This window comes from Scleropages formosus, chromosome 21 (genome assembly GCF_900964775.1).
Source record: "Scleropages formosus chromosome 21, fSclFor1.1, whole genome shotgun sequence".
Classification (NCBI taxonomy): domain Eukaryota; kingdom Metazoa; phylum Chordata; class Actinopteri; order Osteoglossiformes; family Osteoglossidae; genus Scleropages; species Scleropages formosus.
In genome coordinates, this window is record NC_041826.1 from 24,696,163 (window position 1) to 24,714,045 (window position 17,883).

Sequence of the window (17,883 nt, forward strand, 5' to 3'; positions counted from 1 at the left end):
TTCGATAGCAGACGTGTGACCGTCTTTGTTCAGAACTGCTGAACGTTCGAGGAGATTAGGACAGCGAACCACATGCAGCCACGTGCACCCCCACGGCGTCTGTACGGAACGTTGGACGACTAGCAATTAGCCCTCCTTCCCAAATGGGAATGCAGCATTTCGTTTTCACGGGACTTTTCACACACTTCACCACAAGAAGCAAAGTGCAGAAGGTGCACTTCAAGAACCGAAAGACACGATTCGGGAGCGGCAGAGGGAACCAGGATCTCCTGAAGATTGAAGCAGCAGTTCTGAGGCCAAGGAGAAAATATCCCTGTGCAGTACAGGCAGACCCCTCTCCCACTTCGAACGTGTTCTCAAGAACAGCTGGATCCTTGGCAAGGCATGTGCTTTGCAGGGCCCTCCTCTGCTTCCATCAAGACAGTGGCAAAGGTGTTCGAGGCTCCCTTAGGGCTGTTAAATGTGCAGGTTCACAAGGACCGTAAAACAGTGTCGGGGCAAGACAAATAATGTGCCTTAATATAACAGCAAGTGTGTCTGGTTATGCAACAGCTGGTTGCCACAGCAAACAAAAGTGGGGAAGCACAATGGCAGATGGCCCACCGCTGCACTTCTGACACACGTACCCCGAATCTGTGTCCTCAAGCGCCGGCTCGCACGGCACGTGATGCACGAGCTCTCAATGAGCCGACAGGATGGCAACTGCTGTTAACTCACCGACGGCACATTTGCACCATCGCCACGCACACACAGATTACACATACGAGGCCCACCAAGCGTACTGTAGCAAAAGTACAGAAAGCAATTTAAAAAAAGAAAAAACCAATTAACGGAACAACATAAATAAAGCCATCGATAAAACAAAAACATCTATTAACGGAACATAAATAAAGCCATCGATTCCAATCGAACTTGTGCTGGAGTCCAAAAGTTTGTAATTCTCAAAGGGTGTTTCTAGAGCGCGGTTCACGGAGGCAGGAAGGAGTTTTATTGCTTGGGAGTGCCGCACAATGGAAAAGTGGAGCAACGGGCTACTTTGGCAGGGCACACAGCAGCTGCTTGGCTGAGTCAGGGGCGCGGAGAGGCGCACGTGGATTCCGGCACCCGCTTCCACTCGAGAAATTCAGAAAAAGGACAGCGCTTCCTTGTCGGATGGTGCAAACACAAAGGAGCCAGAAGTGCAGCAAAGAAACACATTACACAGAAGAGCTAGATTGTAAGAAAAGCTGAAAACGGTGAGCAGCGCAGACAGAACTATGTCAGTGTATGCCAGCATTGGTTATATAGACGTCACTTACGTGAAGAAGGGGGCATAGAGGTTAGAGACACGACTTGAATGTGCCTGTTGAGTAAGGTACTTCATGGAGGAGAAAATTATATAAAAATACACACGCACGGTTTCCTGAATGAAATTGTAGAATGCCTGCTCTTCCTGTGGAATATCACCTGCACAGCACTTTCACAACTGTGGGCTAAAATGTGCGATACTAAATAAAATGGGACAGACGGCATACGAGTGGGACCCAATTAGAAACTTTACGTCACATTGCACCTTTAAAAGCAGCTTTTCCAAATGCCGCACCGTACAAGGCAAAGCACGACAAAACAAAACACAGTAGTCCAAGGAAATAGTTGCCATAAGACACAGCAGTTTGGCTGCGTATCGGGACGCACGCCATACAATGCAGGGACATGTAAGAGCAGAGTCAAAGGAAGACAAGGCAGCATGGTAAAACCATGTAAAGCTGTACAGGTAAAACTGAAGTCAGGTCACAGAAAGCTAAAAGGCACAGGGATGTGGTGCTTCCTTAGTCAGGATTCCAGCTGCTCAACTGCGGATTCACGGGCCCCAGTGAGGCGTATGGTGCTCTACTCTAGAGAAGAGCAATGTGGTAAGTGTGTTCTCAGCAAATTAAGTGAAAGACAGCATGGGATGCGATTTTTCCTCAGGTTGTGCATGTGGCTAAAAAGTAAGGCTGGGGGAAACAGCCCTCCTAGTTTTTGGGGTTCAAACTGAAGTACAGTACCATAGCACTCTTGTGGTATTGTACAGCATTTACCTTGCAAGACAGCAGCCCAAGAGGCACGATTTCCACCGTCACTGTTCAGACGTAGGAAGTTTCGCACCAGGTAAGATTTAATATCAGAAATGCAGCAGCTGGCAGAGTGGTTACAGCTGCAGCCTTTGGACTAAGATTGCAGTTTTGAATCACACCTCCTACTGTGTCACCCTTGAGGAAGGCACTGACTATATCCTGCTCCACTAAAACAACTACACACAGCTGTATAAGTAGGTAACGACTGTAGCTCACTTTGGAGAAAGGTGTTAAAGGGCCCAAGTAAGTAAATGTACTTTCTATGGGTGCAGATTTGACTACGAGCATAAAAATGATAGCTCTAAATGTTAATGTTTAACCAAACAGGAACTTGTATACTTTCAAAAGCACAGGCCAAAGGATTGAGTCTTGATGAACACCAGACTTCAGAGGTGAAACTGAAGGAATGCATGTGGCAAGTAAGATAGGAGTGGAACCACTGAAGAGCTGTAATCACAAGTCCAAATTCCAAAAGCAGCGCTGACATCCAGGAGAACCAGAATGGAAAGGGAAGTAGAACATAAAGCCATCAATAGGTCAATAGTAACTTTTACTATGGTAGTTTCCATGGTGTGCAGCTGTCTGAAGATAGAAGGGTTCAAAAATGTTATTTGCAACTAGGTGATCACTGAATTATATCAACATTTGAGACAATGGTAATTAAGTTCATCTGGGGACATAACTGCTTTTTTGTACACAGGTGTAACTGATGCCATTCTGAAGGATGCCTGTACTACAGTAGTGTACAAGAGATCGTTATTAGCACCACGACAAAGGGGCCAAGAGGCGCAGAACAGAAGTGACGTAGTAATGAGGAGGTAGCAGATCTCAGACACATTACTGTTTTGCTGAGAGCTGCAGCACCCAGTTCGGAGAAGCAAGAAAAGGAGAGAGAGTAAAAAGGGTAGGAGAACAGATGAAATAACTAATCTGGAGACGCTGCAGGAAGAACCTGACAGCGGATCGACGCGAGATGTCGTCACCGCAGATGTTGCGGGAGAAAGCAAATGGACCGATTTCCAAACTAGAAAAAAATGAGTGGCTGCCGTATTACCACACTTCCCCACCCTCCCTTCCTTTACTTTTCCTCCTCCTCCTTTCAGAGCTTGTTTGACGTCATCGTCCTGCATGAGGGCCAGCGGTGCGGTGGTTGCCATGGAGACCGACCCTCCACACAGTTTGGAAGGAAGCCCAGCGCTGGTGCCTCGGACAGTCGAACGCGTACCTCTCTGCAGAACGAGCGGGCAGAGGCGGGCACGGAGCCGAGCGGCCAAGAAGGCCCAATGAAGGTTGATGACGAGCAGCACAAAGATGGGAGTAGGGGGAGCCTGGATGAGACCTTGAAGGGAGAGCTCTCGAAGCGGCATCATTTTAGGTGCGCTTCTTTAGTGACCGTCTTCGTAGCTAAAGAGCGAGACGCAAATTAACCTGCCAATCAGGTCACATGCCTGCAAGGTTCAGCGGCAGCATGGCACTCCTGCAAAGTCACCTTCAGCACGGTTTCAGCCACGAGCTGCAGCACGCTCTGCGCACACGCTAACCTTCAGCTGCTATTTGATGTGACACTTCAAGGGACAGATTGAGGCAAGGCCTTTTCTTCCGCACCGCTTACAGAACAAGTACAGCGAGCGCCGCTTTCTAAAGCCCGGGGACGTAATGTTTTGTGTGCCAAATTCACGCTTGCCAACCACCCACAGGAAAGCAGCTCACAAAATCTACTCATCTTTCGGGAATCTCTGCTTTTGTTCCTCTCCTTGGCGTGATCACTACAGAGGGCATCTCATGTTTACCATCATGTACTATAAAGTTCTCTTTGTTTCACTTGTATTTTTGCATATTTATGCAGCAAAGCCTTAACAATAATTGCTTGAAAGGCTACACCTCATAAAATATTGAATGTGCACCTCAACCACATGGCAAAAGGATGGAAAAGCCTCGTGTTCCTGTGTGTGCACCTGTGGGAAAGTGCACTCTTGCAGGAGGACTTTACACCGAAGGATGAAGCGTTGTATAAAACACCACAACACACTTATGGAGCCGCTTTCCTCAAGAGAAAACGCCTATGCAGACACGCATAGCAGAGGCGCTGAGCAGACGTATCCCTTTCACTTCCTGTGGCTCATTCTACTTTGGGTTCTACAAGACGTTTTATTGAGCACCTCAATAATATCAGAAGGTCAAAACAGTGGTTGGAGTACCGTGAGAACAGGCCTGTTCATCAGCTCTCGAGACCTTGCGTTTCAGTTCCCTATCGTGGGAGTCAAGGTTCAGGTAATGTTTTCTAACCCTGGACACACACACACACACACACACACACACACACACACACACACACACACAGAGAGCCCCACAGGCAGGGTGACGTGTGACCGTCCCTTCTACCAGGGCTTGGTTCTCCAGAATGACACTCTCACCAAGCCATATGATAAGAGGTGCATACCTCAGTGTTTTTTGCTCACGCAAGCCATTCTGTCTGAACCGTTTTCCAGACAAACTACTTGCCAAAGGAGAAAAGACATCGTTCAAAGCTTACAACGCAGAACGAGTTTTCTTCGGCTCAGACCTGGGCCGCAATGCCTGGATTTCCTTGACAGAACGGCTCACTGCCTGGCAAGGTTCCAGCATCGACTTCCAGCACAATAACCGTGCGCCACAACAGGCTCTCCCTGCACCAGGCATTCGCAGCATTGCTGGATTCGGTGAGAACAACTATGTTTAGTCAGGAACACCAGTATTAAGGCTTTTGAGGAAAAGGGCTGGCAACTCGACATCCAATTCAAAGCAGCTTTCCACAGCCACGGCAAAAAAGGCGTATTTTGAAGGGACAAATAGACAGCACATCTACCCAGGCTGCACTTGTGCTGCCCCCAAGCCCGGTCCCGCGCGCATGCTCCGAGTGCGGCTCGGCCCTGCATTCCTGCCCTGCGGCATCAGCGGAGCCTCTTCGCGGAAGGTCAGAGCCGACAACACAGCCTGCAGCCAGCGATGACACGCAGAGCAGCAGGAGGAGGGACCGCTTCTCCCATCTCCATGCGAGGCCAGGATTGGGAAAACAAACTTTTCTTTTTCATTGGTGGGTGGTGCTCATTTTGGCCTGCACGGTGGCACTATAAAATAGAATGTCCTGTAAATGATGTCCAAAACAAATCCATCAGGAAAACAAATTGCAACTTCTACATAGCAGCAACTTAAAATTCACCTAAAATGCTGTGTTTAAAAAAAAAAAAAAAAAAAACCTGAGATCACACAAACCAACGTACCTGTCCACTGCACTACCAGCAACTTCAAAAAAAGAAAACGGAGGCATTTTAAAGGCAGACATCTAAGACGCAATGCCACTCCCTAATATTGCCTGTCTGCACAATGCCATGTTTTTACCAGCTTCTTATCCCACGTCCTTCACATGCTGAGCCAGAGATTTAGATTTTTGTTTGGAAAGCATGACATCATTGTTTCACCCTGCACTCCAGTAGCTGAACAAACAGAACAAGACAATACCGCCTCCCCAGGGCTGCGACGCTCCATCCCGCCGCTCCACATAAACTCATGAGAAAAGAATCAGTTGGCAGCCACAAAAACCGTGCACAGCCCTGAAAGAGGGGGAAGTGAACGTAACGCCTTTCCAAGTAGTGGGATGGCCGAGCGGCGGGACGCGGCCTGGCGTGCGGTGACACGAACACGTGCTGCAGGAGGGCATCGCGAAGTCTCAGCAGTTGTCTCCGGAAGAGATGGGTCACTGTGGGCTCCACTTGGATGCCGGTAGAGAGGGAGCAACTCGCAAAGGACACACCTCAAACCCTGAACAACAAGTAAACTTATGACACACACTGTAACAGTTTTTTGGTGCAAATGATCAATTATGAATATATTGGAGGGGGAACAGCTGATAGTGCAGTGCTTAGAGCTGCTGCCGCCTTTGGACCCAATAGTCACAGATTCAATTCCCACCTCCAGCAAGGTACTTACCCTAAACTGCTCCAGTGAAATTATACCCAGCTCTATAAAGAGGTAAATAACCGAGTAGATTAATATTGTAAGTTACTTTGGAGAAAAGCATCAGCTACATGAATAAATGTAAATATTACAAAAGACACATTAGTCTGTCTTAAAATTATAAATCAATATAACCCCGTATGGGACAAGCGGTTCTGAAAATGTGTGTGTGTGTGTATTTGATGTTTGCTGGCAACTGCCAGAAACCAGAAGTAGTGTGTGACAGCAGTAATAAGTGAAAGGAGTTACAGCACAAAGGCAGTTCTCCTTCTGCCATGTGCTGACTGGGCAGTTCGGTCTGTGCTGCTTTCACACAGAGACCAGCAAACATGTCTGTGGTTCACAGCACTTTCCCTGTGCAGCCAGAGCACAGCGTAGCATGTAGCCTTACATAACCAAGTATTCCCTCACAAACTTCCTGAAATGTTTACTTGCCCTTCGGAAGAATGCTGCCAGGTTGTAAGGTATAAATGTTTATGCACTATAACTAAGATGATGCCCAGATCAATCCCTTATGCAGCTACTTCTGTAATGTAAATGTTTGTGTGTCTCCAAAAAAAGACAAAAAATACTAGGAAGGTGATCAAGAATCATCAATATTCAGATAAACTTTTATGCACCTACTCGTGTGATGAACATTGGTTCATATGGCGGAAAGAAAAACTAACTGCACTTCATCACACGTCTGTAACTAAGTGTCTCTTTCTGCTCATGTAATGAACACATTGTATTTTCTATGAGATGTTCACCACTTCGAAGAAAAGCGTCTGATAAATGAACACATGTAAATGTAGGTACTGAGGCATCTTGCACAATGCACATTACTAGATTTCTAACGAAAACATCACAAGCCAGCAGCTGCCATAGGGGCTATTGGATACATTCTTTGGAGTCACGCGTTGCAGGTTCGAATCCCTCCTCCTGCTGGAGTACCCTTGATCAAGGTACCTACTCTGGAGAGCTCCAATAAAACATTATCCAGCTGTATAAATGGGTAATGGTAGCTGGCGTAACACAGTAAGGTGTTCTGGAGAAAAGTCTGACCTGGATGAATATATGCAATTATTCATTAATAATTAGTAATTATTAGGGTGAAGCGTTAATGTTAATTATACCATTTCAATAATACATGTATAGAATGTCAACAGTAAGAACAAGCTGAAATCAGGTTAAGCTGTTTGAGTTTCATAATTTCCTGGGGGGCGGTTGAAAAAAAAAAATTTTTTTTTCCCCAATCGATACATCGAAGGGGGAAAGCAAATAGACAAAACTCCCAAGTTTACTCTGTCCCTCAACAATCAGTCAAACACTCAAGATGACCACCTGTTCGACACAACTGTCAGCTTATCTGCGTTGCCTCTTTGGCCAAGTCGCCTGTACACCACTAACTGCCGCCCCCCCCACCCCACACACACACAGACACACACAAGCATGCTGCAGCTGGTTAGCAGTGCCCCCCCCACACACACACACACACACACACACACACACACACACACACACACACACACACACACACACAGCACAGTTACAGTTGCTCTTTTTCTTACTCTCAGTTGTGCACATGCATGTGGCCAGTGGGAGTTATACCGTGAAAAAGAACATCTTCTCACACGGGCCCAGTAATCAGCCATGAAATCTTCCTGCAATCAGTTACAACCCGTCATTCGTTTCATTTTTCCACTAAAACGGTTCGCAGATGGACACAGAATCCAGTAAGACTGTATTCAAGGCACTAGTTGGAACTGCGCCGCCCAGTCTGCTCGAACCTGCATGGCTGCAAGGCCGCGGACGTACGCATCCAGGCGCGGGAAACCCAGAGCGCGCACCTCACCGTACCTTAACTACCAAACACTGCAAAGCGTGCGCCTTTGGAAGGCCCCAGCAGTGATGCATCTTACAAATACTGCTGTTCGGGGCTGGTTCCATGCAAGCTGAAGATCTCAAATACTGCTTCTGCTGCGGTAGCTGGGATCACAGTACCCTTGACCAATGCCCTGAATGACTCCAGTAAAGTTACGAGGCTGTTCAAATGCGAGGAGGAGTATGACGTTGGTTAGCCAACACTGCAAGTCACCTTGGACAACAGTTAATCAGATCACGCAGAAGTACATGAGATCGCGCGCACACACACACACACACACACACACACACAGTAGGCAGAGCTAATAAGACAGCGTATGAGAAGTACAGCCTCAGGGTATGTTACCCTACTGTAATTAGCAGTGACTGTTACAAGGGGCCCGAATAGGAGTGGGTGGAGAACACAGTGTGACAAGAAGGATTTAGAAAAACAGCAATCAGGTACAGAGAACAAGGCAGAGACACACTTAGTGTGCATTAGAAAGGGAAACGATCCACTGATATTAGCTACTGACTCACACTATGAATAACTACTTATCCTATTGCACCACAGGTCACAATGGTCCACAGTCTACCCAGGAAGCAGAGGGTGTTACGGCAGACAGGTCGCACCCAAGACAGCAAACCTGTTTGTCACAGGGTAACCAAACACACACATACCGCCACAAAAATGTCTCGACTGCGGGAGGAAACCAGAGCACCTGGAGGAACGAGCAAACTCCACACAGACTAAACAGGGTTCAAACCCATGCTGGACCGCAGAGCCCGGGTGCCGGGAGGGACCCGAGCCACCTGGTCTGCCAACGTGCAGCCAGAGCAAATAACCAAGACAGACTGGCGTCGTCCTTCCTCTCAAACGAGGGCATAAAGTCAATTGTCAGGTGTTAATGTAGTAGAAGGAACAAATCAGAAACCGCGACGGGTTTGCTTAGCACTGAACAACAGAACGCGTGAGAGTCGCCGTCAAGTACACAATCGGAATAAGAGGGGATTACGGGCATCTGTGCCACACAGCTCCTGGCGCGCCGGGCTTTACCTGTGCGCCGCGTTGGCAGGTTCCCCTTACGGGAGCTCGCAGGACGTGATCCCGGAGAAGCGGTAACCCCCACAGCACCTCCCGTGCGCGAACGTGACCCCCAAACTCTGAAGCACACAAGCGCTCATTTCTGACCGTGGATGGGCAGAGCAGCGGACGGCCCACAGGTACGTCGGGCTTCGTTAAAACGCCAGCTAAAAGTTCCACCTTATTGCAATTCGGCAACGTGGCAAAAAAAGAGCACAGGAGGCCCTCGGACACCTCGTGCGCATCTCAAACCTGCAAAGATCCGCATGTCGCGTCGCCTCTTCTTTGCTGGGAGTCGGACACGTTTCCTAGGGCCAAAGTCTTTCAGAGAAGCTATTTGGGCGACGGCGCGATTTACTACAGCAGGTGAAGAGATTTGCAGGGTGCCGTGCAACTGGGGGCGAGCGCGCGCGCGCGTACACGCCCCCACCCCAAACCCCAACAGATCCCACACGGCACAAACGCTGCTCACTAAGCGCAGGAGCTCCACTATAGGGTGCGCTCTGGGAAGCCTTGACCGTCCTATAATTGTACCGCTCTTTTCTTTTTCTAACCATGATGAGTTCAACTGTCTGCCACGTACCGATATTGCAATATTAGCGGAAGTACTAACTTAGTAACTAAGACGCTCGGCAGATAGCGCTGGTGCCTCAGTCGCAGCTCCTGGAGATCGACCCCCTGCTCAGTGTGGAGTCTTCATGTGGGTTTCCTCCGGGTGCTCTGGTTTCCTCCCACAGCCCAAACACACACGTGTTTCAGATGAGCAGGCTATTCCAAATCGCCCCTGGTGTGTGTGTGTTACACTAGTAACAGTGTCAGACACCACCAGTGACCTCGGCTAACATGTCCGTTTCTAAACGAACAGATCATCGTGTGCATAAGTACATAACAGTAACTGCAAACAACGCAGGAGCCACACGCACATTCATTGTTGTTGGGTTAGTAAGGCATCGCATTCCCGCCCGGTGGCGCGCGCACAGACACGCTGCACCAGCACCCCCTTCGCCGTGAAAGCGAGCGCTCGTGCGGGTAACGACCCGACGACCGTGTGTGCCTGCGCGCGCCCCGCGTAATACATACGCGTACCGTACGCCGTAACTTAGTCTAAGTAAGGCTAAGCCCAGGGTTACTAACTCGGTCAGTGTGCCGCGGGCTGACTGACACACGACGAGCCGAGGAGGAGCCCCCGGCCGCCGCCGCCGCCGCCGCCGCTCGCAGCAACAGGTGACGGTGAGGAGGCGAAGCAGGACTGAAGGAGGCCCGCGCTGCTGCCTGCGCCCGGCCGGCGCGCGTCTTACTTACCACACCATGCCGTAGGCGCCCTCGCCGATGTAGGAGAGGTTGCTGTAGCGCGGACCCACGTCGAAGGCCTGTCCGCGCACCATTTCGGCCCCGGAGCCGGGGTTGCAGGCGTCGCCGGGAGGAGAGGACACCGCAGCGGTCGCCATTGTTGTTCCAACGGAGCTGCCGAGTCACGCAGAGAGAGAGAGAGAGAGAGAGAGAGAGAGAGAGAGATTGAGAGAGTCAGCACGCGCGCTGAGGGAGAGCGAGCGGGTGCGGGAGTGAGGCGGGCCGCGGGGGCGCGAGGACACACGACTCAGTCTCTGTGTGACGAGGAAGGGCGGGCTGACGGACGCGCCTCAGCACGAAGCGAACGTACGAAATGGTGGAGCAGGCGGAGAGACGGACACGAACGCTGCCACTTCCCACCAGTCCGGCAACGGCACATCCGCAGACTGCAGCGAACGTGACGGGGCGGGCGGGCGGCGGCACCGCAGGAAATAATGGGGCAGGTGGCGAGGGAGGGAGAGAGAGAGAGAGAGAGAGAGAGAGAGAGAGAGAGAGAAGGGGGGGGTCGGTGGGTGAGGCGTCACGTGACTCGCGGGCGGCGTGGCGGCGGTCACGTGACGGGGAGGGGCGCGCGGGTGGAGCAGCTGCTGCTCTTGCTGTGAGGCGCCGCTCGAAAGGGGGGAGAAGGAGGACGCTGAGGCAGAAAGAAAGCGTTCAAGAAAGGTGTGTCCGTGTCCTGCACCGCCGGCAGCACCCAATCACAATTTGCCCTCTTCTCTCTCTGTCACTCACTCACTCGCTCCACAGCAGCACCACTATGTCACGTCTCCACGACTAACTTGTTGATTCCCTCCCTCCCGCCCGTCCGGTGAGGCATAAGGGCCGCGTCAGGTGGACATGCCATGCATACAATATATATATAATTATTATATGTGTGGGTTTAGTACAGAGTATGTAGAGTATATACAGTATGTAGGGGTTGGGACGGGGCAAAGAAGGACAACGGTCGCTGCACACCGGTGGAAATAATGGTGTGGGCGCCAGGAGCCCTTTTGCGCCTCGGACCGGTCCTTCCGGCCCTTTCTCGGCCCTCTTCGCGCTTCTCTTAAATTGTCACGCTGTCCAACGGCCGCTCGCCCCTTTACGACCCTTGTCAGCCCCACAGCGGTTGAACAACTGCTTCACTACATTTTTCCCACAATTCCCAACTATTCCCAGCTTTTTACAAGAAACATCTTTTCAGACCTTTTCCTGCTGGAAGGCATGTCATTACAATATTTCTCCTGTTTTCTTTTTGCTCTGTAACCTTGTAAGTTGGTGCAGGTGGAATGGAGTACAGGAGGGCCTGTGATCACATGTTTGCTCTCAATAACTGCTCTTCAGTACTATATAATACCTTATAATCGGAGTAAACTGAGTGCATCACAAGCGTTTTCTTATACTCGGTGCGATAAAGAAATCCAGCAGTGACAAGGTGACGCACACAGGGAACACAGGGCTTACATGCTGACCCCATTTTTATTTCTATTTCTGTATTTGTGTGTTTCACAAGACGCTGCAATTAAAAGGATACTATAAAAAAATTAAATATTTCCCAGCTCTTTGCTCTGACAAAGGCATAGTGTGCGGGGGATTTTTCCAACACATTGCCACTACAAGCTGTTGAGCAAAGATTCAACGTGGAGCGCGGTGGCGCAGCGGCTTTGGCCGGGTCCCGCTCTGGTGGGTCTGGGGTTCGAGTCTTGCTTGGGGTGCCTTGCGTCAGGCTTGTGTCCCATCCGGCGTGTCCCCTTCCCCTCCAGCCCCGCGCCCTGTGTTGCCGGGTTAGGCTCCGGCTTGCCGCGACCCCACTCGGGACAAGCAGTTGTAGACATTGTGTGTGTGAGCCATAATATTTGAGCTTTCAGGTAGACTGCCTTGAAGAAACATTTGTACGTGTTTCTCGCATTGTCTCACCTCAGTTTTTCAGTTTGAAATATAGAAAACTTAGACTTTCTGGGTTTGATCCGTAAAACATTTACTATCAAGTCACATCAGAATAAATTTGACAAAACTTTTCCAAAATTTACAGAAAAATGAACAAAGATCAATTTTTCATACCCCTAAGGTGCTTCCACAAAGTACTCCTCAAAGGGGTCACATTCATATGCAACCAAGGCACTGGCAGTTTTCCTATTATTAATGGTTTTCTCCAGTAATGATCATTTTTGATCAAATGATCAAATCTCCTCCGTGAACCGCCACCTTACCGTGGTGGAGGGGTTTGAGTGCCTGAATGAGTCCAGGAGCTATATTGTCTGGGGCTATATGCCCCTGGTAGGGTCTCCCATGGCAGACAGGTCCTGGATGACAGACGAGACAAAGCACGGTTCAAAAACCCCTTATGAAGGAAAAATCAAGGCTTTCGTTTACCCCGCCCGGTATGGGGTCACCGGGGCCCCACCCTGGAGCCAGGCCTGGGGGGGGGGCTCGCATACGAGCGCCTGGTGGCCAGGTCTATGCCCACGGGGCCTGGCCGGGCTCAGCCCGAAGCCATGACGTGGAGCCGCTCTTCGGTGGGCTCACCACCTGCCGGAGAAACCGTAAGGGGCCGGTGCGTTGTGATTTGGGCGGTGGTCGGGGCCGAGTGCCCGGCCGACCCAAACCTCGGGCGCCAACTCTGGTTTTTGGGACTTGGAATGTCACCTCACTGGCAGGGAAGGAGCCTGAGCTGGTGCGGGAAGTTGAGAGATACCGTCTAGATATAGTCGGGCTCACTTCCACTCACAGCTTGGGTTCTGGAACCACTCTCTTCGATCGAGGGTGGACTCTCCACTATTCTGGCGTTGCCCAAGGTGAGAGGCGGCGGGCTGGTGTGGGCTTATTAATAGCCCCCCAGTTCAGCCGCCATGTGTTGGAGTCTACCCCGGTGAATGAGAGGGTCGTCTCCCTACGCCTTCGGGTCAGGGAACGGTCTCTCACTGTCGTTTGTGCTTATGCGCCTAGCGGCAGTGTAGAGTACCCGGCCTTTTTAGAGTCCCTGGGGGGCGTGCTGGAAAGCGTTCCCACTGGGGACTCTGTCGTTCTACTGGGGGACTTTAACGCCCACGTGGGCAGCGACAGTGATACCTGGAGGGGCGTGATTGGGAGGAACGGCCTCCCTGATCTGAACCCGAGCGGTGAGTTGTTATTGGATTTCTGTGCTAGTCGCGGTTTATCCATAACGAACACCATGTTCATGCATAAGGGTGTCCATCAGTGCACTTGGCACCAGGACACCCTAGGTCGGAGGTCAATGATCGACTTTGTAGTCGTTTCTTCTGACCTTCGGCCATATGTCTTGGACACTCAGGTGAAGAGAGGGGCTGAGCTGTCAACTGATCACCACCTGGTGGTGAGTTGGATTCGATGGCGGGGGAAAAAGCTGGACAGACCTCGCAGGCCCAAACGCATAGTGAGGGTCTGTTGGGAACGTTTGGCGGAGGCCCCTGTCAGAGAGGTCTTCAACTCCCACCTCCGACAGAGCTTCAACCAGGTCCCGAGGGAGGTGGGGGACATTGAGTCTGAATGGACTATGTTCCGCGCCTCCATTGTCGGGGCAGCGGTTCGGAGCTGCGGCCATAAGGTCTCCGGCGCCTGTCGCGGCGGTAATCCCCAAACACGGTGGTGGACACCGGAAGTAAGGGATGCCGTCAAGCTGAAGAAGGAGTTCTATCGGGCCTGGCTGGCTCATGGGACTCCTGAAGCAGCTGACAGGTACCGACGGGCCAAACGGAGCGTGGCTCTGGCAGTCGCCGCGGCAAAAACTCGGGCTTGGGAGGAGTTCGGCGAGGCCATGGAGGAAGACTTTTGGTCGGCCTCAAAGAGATTCTGGCAAACCGTCCGGCGACTCAGAGGGGGGAAGCGGTGTTCCACGAACACTGTTTACAGTGGAAGTGGTGCGCTGCTGACCTCAACTGAGGATGTCCTCAGGCGGTGGAAGGAGTACTTTGAGGATCTCCTCAATCCCTCCGACACGCCTTCCGTAGAGGAAGCTGAGGCTGGGGACTTGGAGGGGACTCGTCCATTACCCTGGCTGAAGTTGCTAAGGTAGTCAAAAAACTCCTCGGTGGCAAGGCTCCAGGGGTGAATGAGATCCGCCCCGAGTTTCTCAAGTCTCTGGATGTTGTGGGGCTGTCTTGGTTGACACGCCTCTGCAGCATCGCGTGGAGTTCGGGAACGGTGCCTCTGGACTGGCAGACCGGGATGGTGGTCCCTCTTTTTAAGAAGGGGGACCGGAGATTGTGTTCCAACTACAGGGGGATCACACTCCTTAGCCTCCCTGGGAAAGTCTATGCCAGGGTACTGGAAAGGAGAATCCGACCGATAGTCGAACCTCGGATTCAGGAGGAGCAATGCGGTTTTCGCCCTGGCCGTGGAACACTGGACCAACTCTATACCCTCACTAGGGTGCTGGAGGGTTCGTGGGAGTTTGCCCAACCAGTCCATATGTGTTTTGTGGATCTGGAGAAGGCATTCGACCGTGCCCCTCGTGGCATCCTGTGGGGGGTACTTCGGGATTATGGGGTTCGGGGCTCGTTGCTACGGGCTGTTCGTTCCCTGTATGACCGGAGCAGGAGCTTGGTTCGCATTGCCAGCAGTAAGTCAGACCTGTTCCCGGTGCATGTTGGACTCCGCCAGGGCTGCCCTTTGTCACCGATTCTGTTCATTATCTTTATGGACAGAATTTCTAGGCGCAGTCAGGGAACGGAGGGTGTCTGTTTTGGTGGCCGCGAGATCTCGTCTCTGCTTTTTGCGGACGATGTGGTCCTGTTGGCTTCATCAAGTCAAGACTTGCAGCGTGCACTGGGGAGGTTTGCAGCCGAGCGCGAAGCGGCGGGGATGAGAATCAGCACCTCCAAATCCGAGGCCATGGTTCTCAGTCGGAAAAAGGTGGATTGCCCCCTCCGGGTTAGGGGGGAGTTGCTTCCTCAAGTGGAGGAGTTTAAGTATCTTGGGGTCTTGTTCACGAGTGAGGGAAAAATGGAGCGGCAGGTTGACAGACGGATCGGTGCGGCGTCCGCAGTAATGCGGTCATTGTACCGGTCTGTTGTGGTGAAGAGGGAGCTGAGTCGTAAGGCGAAGCTCTCAATTTACCGGTCGATCTACGTTCCTACCCTCACCTATGGTCATGAACTCTGGATCATGACCGAAAGAATGAGATCGCGGATACAAGCGGCAGAAATGAGTTTCCTCCGCAGAGTGGCTGGGCGCACCCTTAGGGATAGAGTGAGGAGCTCAGTCACCCGGGAGGAGCTCGGAGCAGAGCCGCTGCTCCTCTGCATCGAGAGAAGCCGGTTGAGGTGGCTCGGGCATCTGTTCCGGATGCCTCCTGGACGCCTCCCTGGTGAGGTGTTCCAGGCTTGTCCCACTGGGAGGAGGCCTCGGGGCAGACCCAGGACACATTGGAGAGACTATGTCTCCCGGCTGGCCTGGGAACACCTTGGGGTTTCTCCAGGGGAACTGGAGGAGGTGTGCGGGGGAGAGGGAAGTCTGGAGGACTCTGCTCGGACTGCTGCCCCCGCGACCCGGCCCCAGATAAAAGCGGAGGAAGATGGATGGATGGATGGATGGATGATCATTTTATTTTCCCTTGTATAGTTGGTTACAAGATCGTATGAAAGCTTTCAGAATGGCTGCATGTGATTCGTCTTGATTTCAACATTAGCATGAACAAAAGCAGACATTTCAATGGTGGTATTTCAGTGTCCGATACCCACTGTCTATGGAAATACGGCGTGACTCTTTTAACTCATTCACTTACATCGTCAGTAAGTGAACAGAGAAAAAGAAGAGTGACAAGAAGACAAATGAAGTGTATTTGAGCCATGCATAGAACCTGCTGGCGCTATTCACTAGCAAAGCACGGCTTCTTGACAGTCCCACTGTAGATTGGTCCACACTACATTATCTGCTCACTCTGCTTTTGGCAGGAAGTATGACTCAAACATTTGGCTCTGACGTTATCGCATCATAACATCCTTCCTATGCACTTTCTCTGGTCGCTAGTTATCGGTGTCAGTCTGTTTCCATGCCTTTCATGGTTTAAAACCATACCCAATCGAACGAGCTCCTGAAGCTAAACATTTCTACATCCCACATATTAACACGCAGCATTTTCAACACAGTGAAAAATGCAGAAAGAAGGCAATATGAGATTTTTCCATAGTGGGAAGTCTAGATATATACACAACACATTTCAGGCAGTTGCAACAACGTCCTTGTTAATACTGTGACAAATACCAGTCTAATATCAAGAAAGGGACACATGAGAGCTGGCTTGGCTATCTCTTCGTATTATACGCTCAATGGGCACTTTATTAGATACAGCTCCAGCCCCCCCACCACATACACACAGTCAGCCACATGGCCAGGAGGTCCTTTCACTGCTTTGCTGAGTCATACAAAGGGTAAGATGCGACCTCAGTGACCTTGAATATGGCCCAGGCCTTGGCATCAGATCCAATGGTCTTGGTGGCCCGAAATTTTTCTCACACTCCAGATTGCTTTGAAATGTTTCCAGCGTCTTGTGGATTCAGTGCCTTGAAGAGTTTAGTCTGTTCTGGAGGCAGAAGTTGGTCCTGCTCAGTGCTAATCGAGTGTACCTAATAAAGTGCACATTTCTGAACCGCTTGTCCCATATGGGGTCACGGGGAACCGGAGCCTACCCGGCAACACAGGGCGTAAGGCTGGAGGGGGAGGGGACACACCCAGGACGGGACGCCAGGCCGTCGCAAGGCACCCCAAGCGGGACTCGAACCCCAGACCCACCAGAGAGGAGGACTGTGGTCCAACCCACTGCGCCACCGCACCCCCCAGTGCTTCCTCAGCATATGTTTGTCCACATCTTTGTTTTTATGTAGCAGTCTTCCCTGCAGGGTGGCCTGAGAGCATTTAACATAAGAATAAGTGTCAATAATGCATAGCAACACAGAGCAGCCATAGTAGTGCCATCCAAGTGTTCTCTGTTTGTGGTAAATAACAAAAATGTGTGATGGAGAACACGCACACGGTGACTGAAGCCGCTTGTCCCGAGAAGCCAGAGCCTAACCTGGCAGCACAGGGCGCAAGGCTGGAGGGGGACACACCCAGGACAGGATGCCGCAAGGCACCCCAAGTGGGACTTGAACCCCATACCCACCAGAGAGCAGGACCCAGCCAAACCCGCTGCGCCGCCACCACACCCCCCTGTGATGGAGAATTGGTCTAAAAATATCCAACAACTGGGCAGATAAATTATTTTTGGGCAGTGTGTGCCATTGTAAATAAAATTTCCAAAGCCAGTAGTGACATTGGCAGTGGTGTTACTGGAACAGTTATTAGTAGATGTGTACAGTAGTGTGTTCACCAGATAATCACTGTGTGTCATTTCAGAGAGAAGTTTGAAAAAAATTAAAATGTCTCATGCTGTTCAGCTGTTAGGAGGCTCACAACATCCAAATTTGGTCTTGGTAAATGTGCCGAAATGTCTCGTGAGCAGAAGGGTAAACTCCCAGTACGGTCAACTATGACTGGAGGTTTACTCTTTGAAAGTGGGTACAGTAACACCAAGAACTGGAA

At 51.0% G+C, this 17,883-nt stretch overlaps 1 protein-coding gene across 2 annotated transcripts in view; it reads right to left on the reverse strand.

Annotated features, from left to right (window-relative positions):
• The window catches only part of mapk1 (mitogen-activated protein kinase 1), a 29,237-nt gene extending 18,390 nt beyond the window's left edge, over positions 1–10,847 (reverse strand). The window contains exons 1-2 of one of the 2 annotated variants that reach the window (XM_029247554.1): positions 10,676–10,847; positions 10,318–10,479 (exon numbers count right to left, since the gene is read on the reverse strand). In XM_029247554.1, coding sequence (XP_029103387.1) covers positions 10,318–10,463 — 146 coding nt within the window. In that variant the 5' untranslated portion in view covers positions 10,464–10,479; positions 10,676–10,847. Of the gene's footprint in view, positions 1–10,317 lie in introns of both variants that reach the window. The other variant, XM_029247553.1, reaches the window with a different exon arrangement.
• Between the last annotated feature and the right edge of the window lie 7,036 nt (positions 10,848–17,883).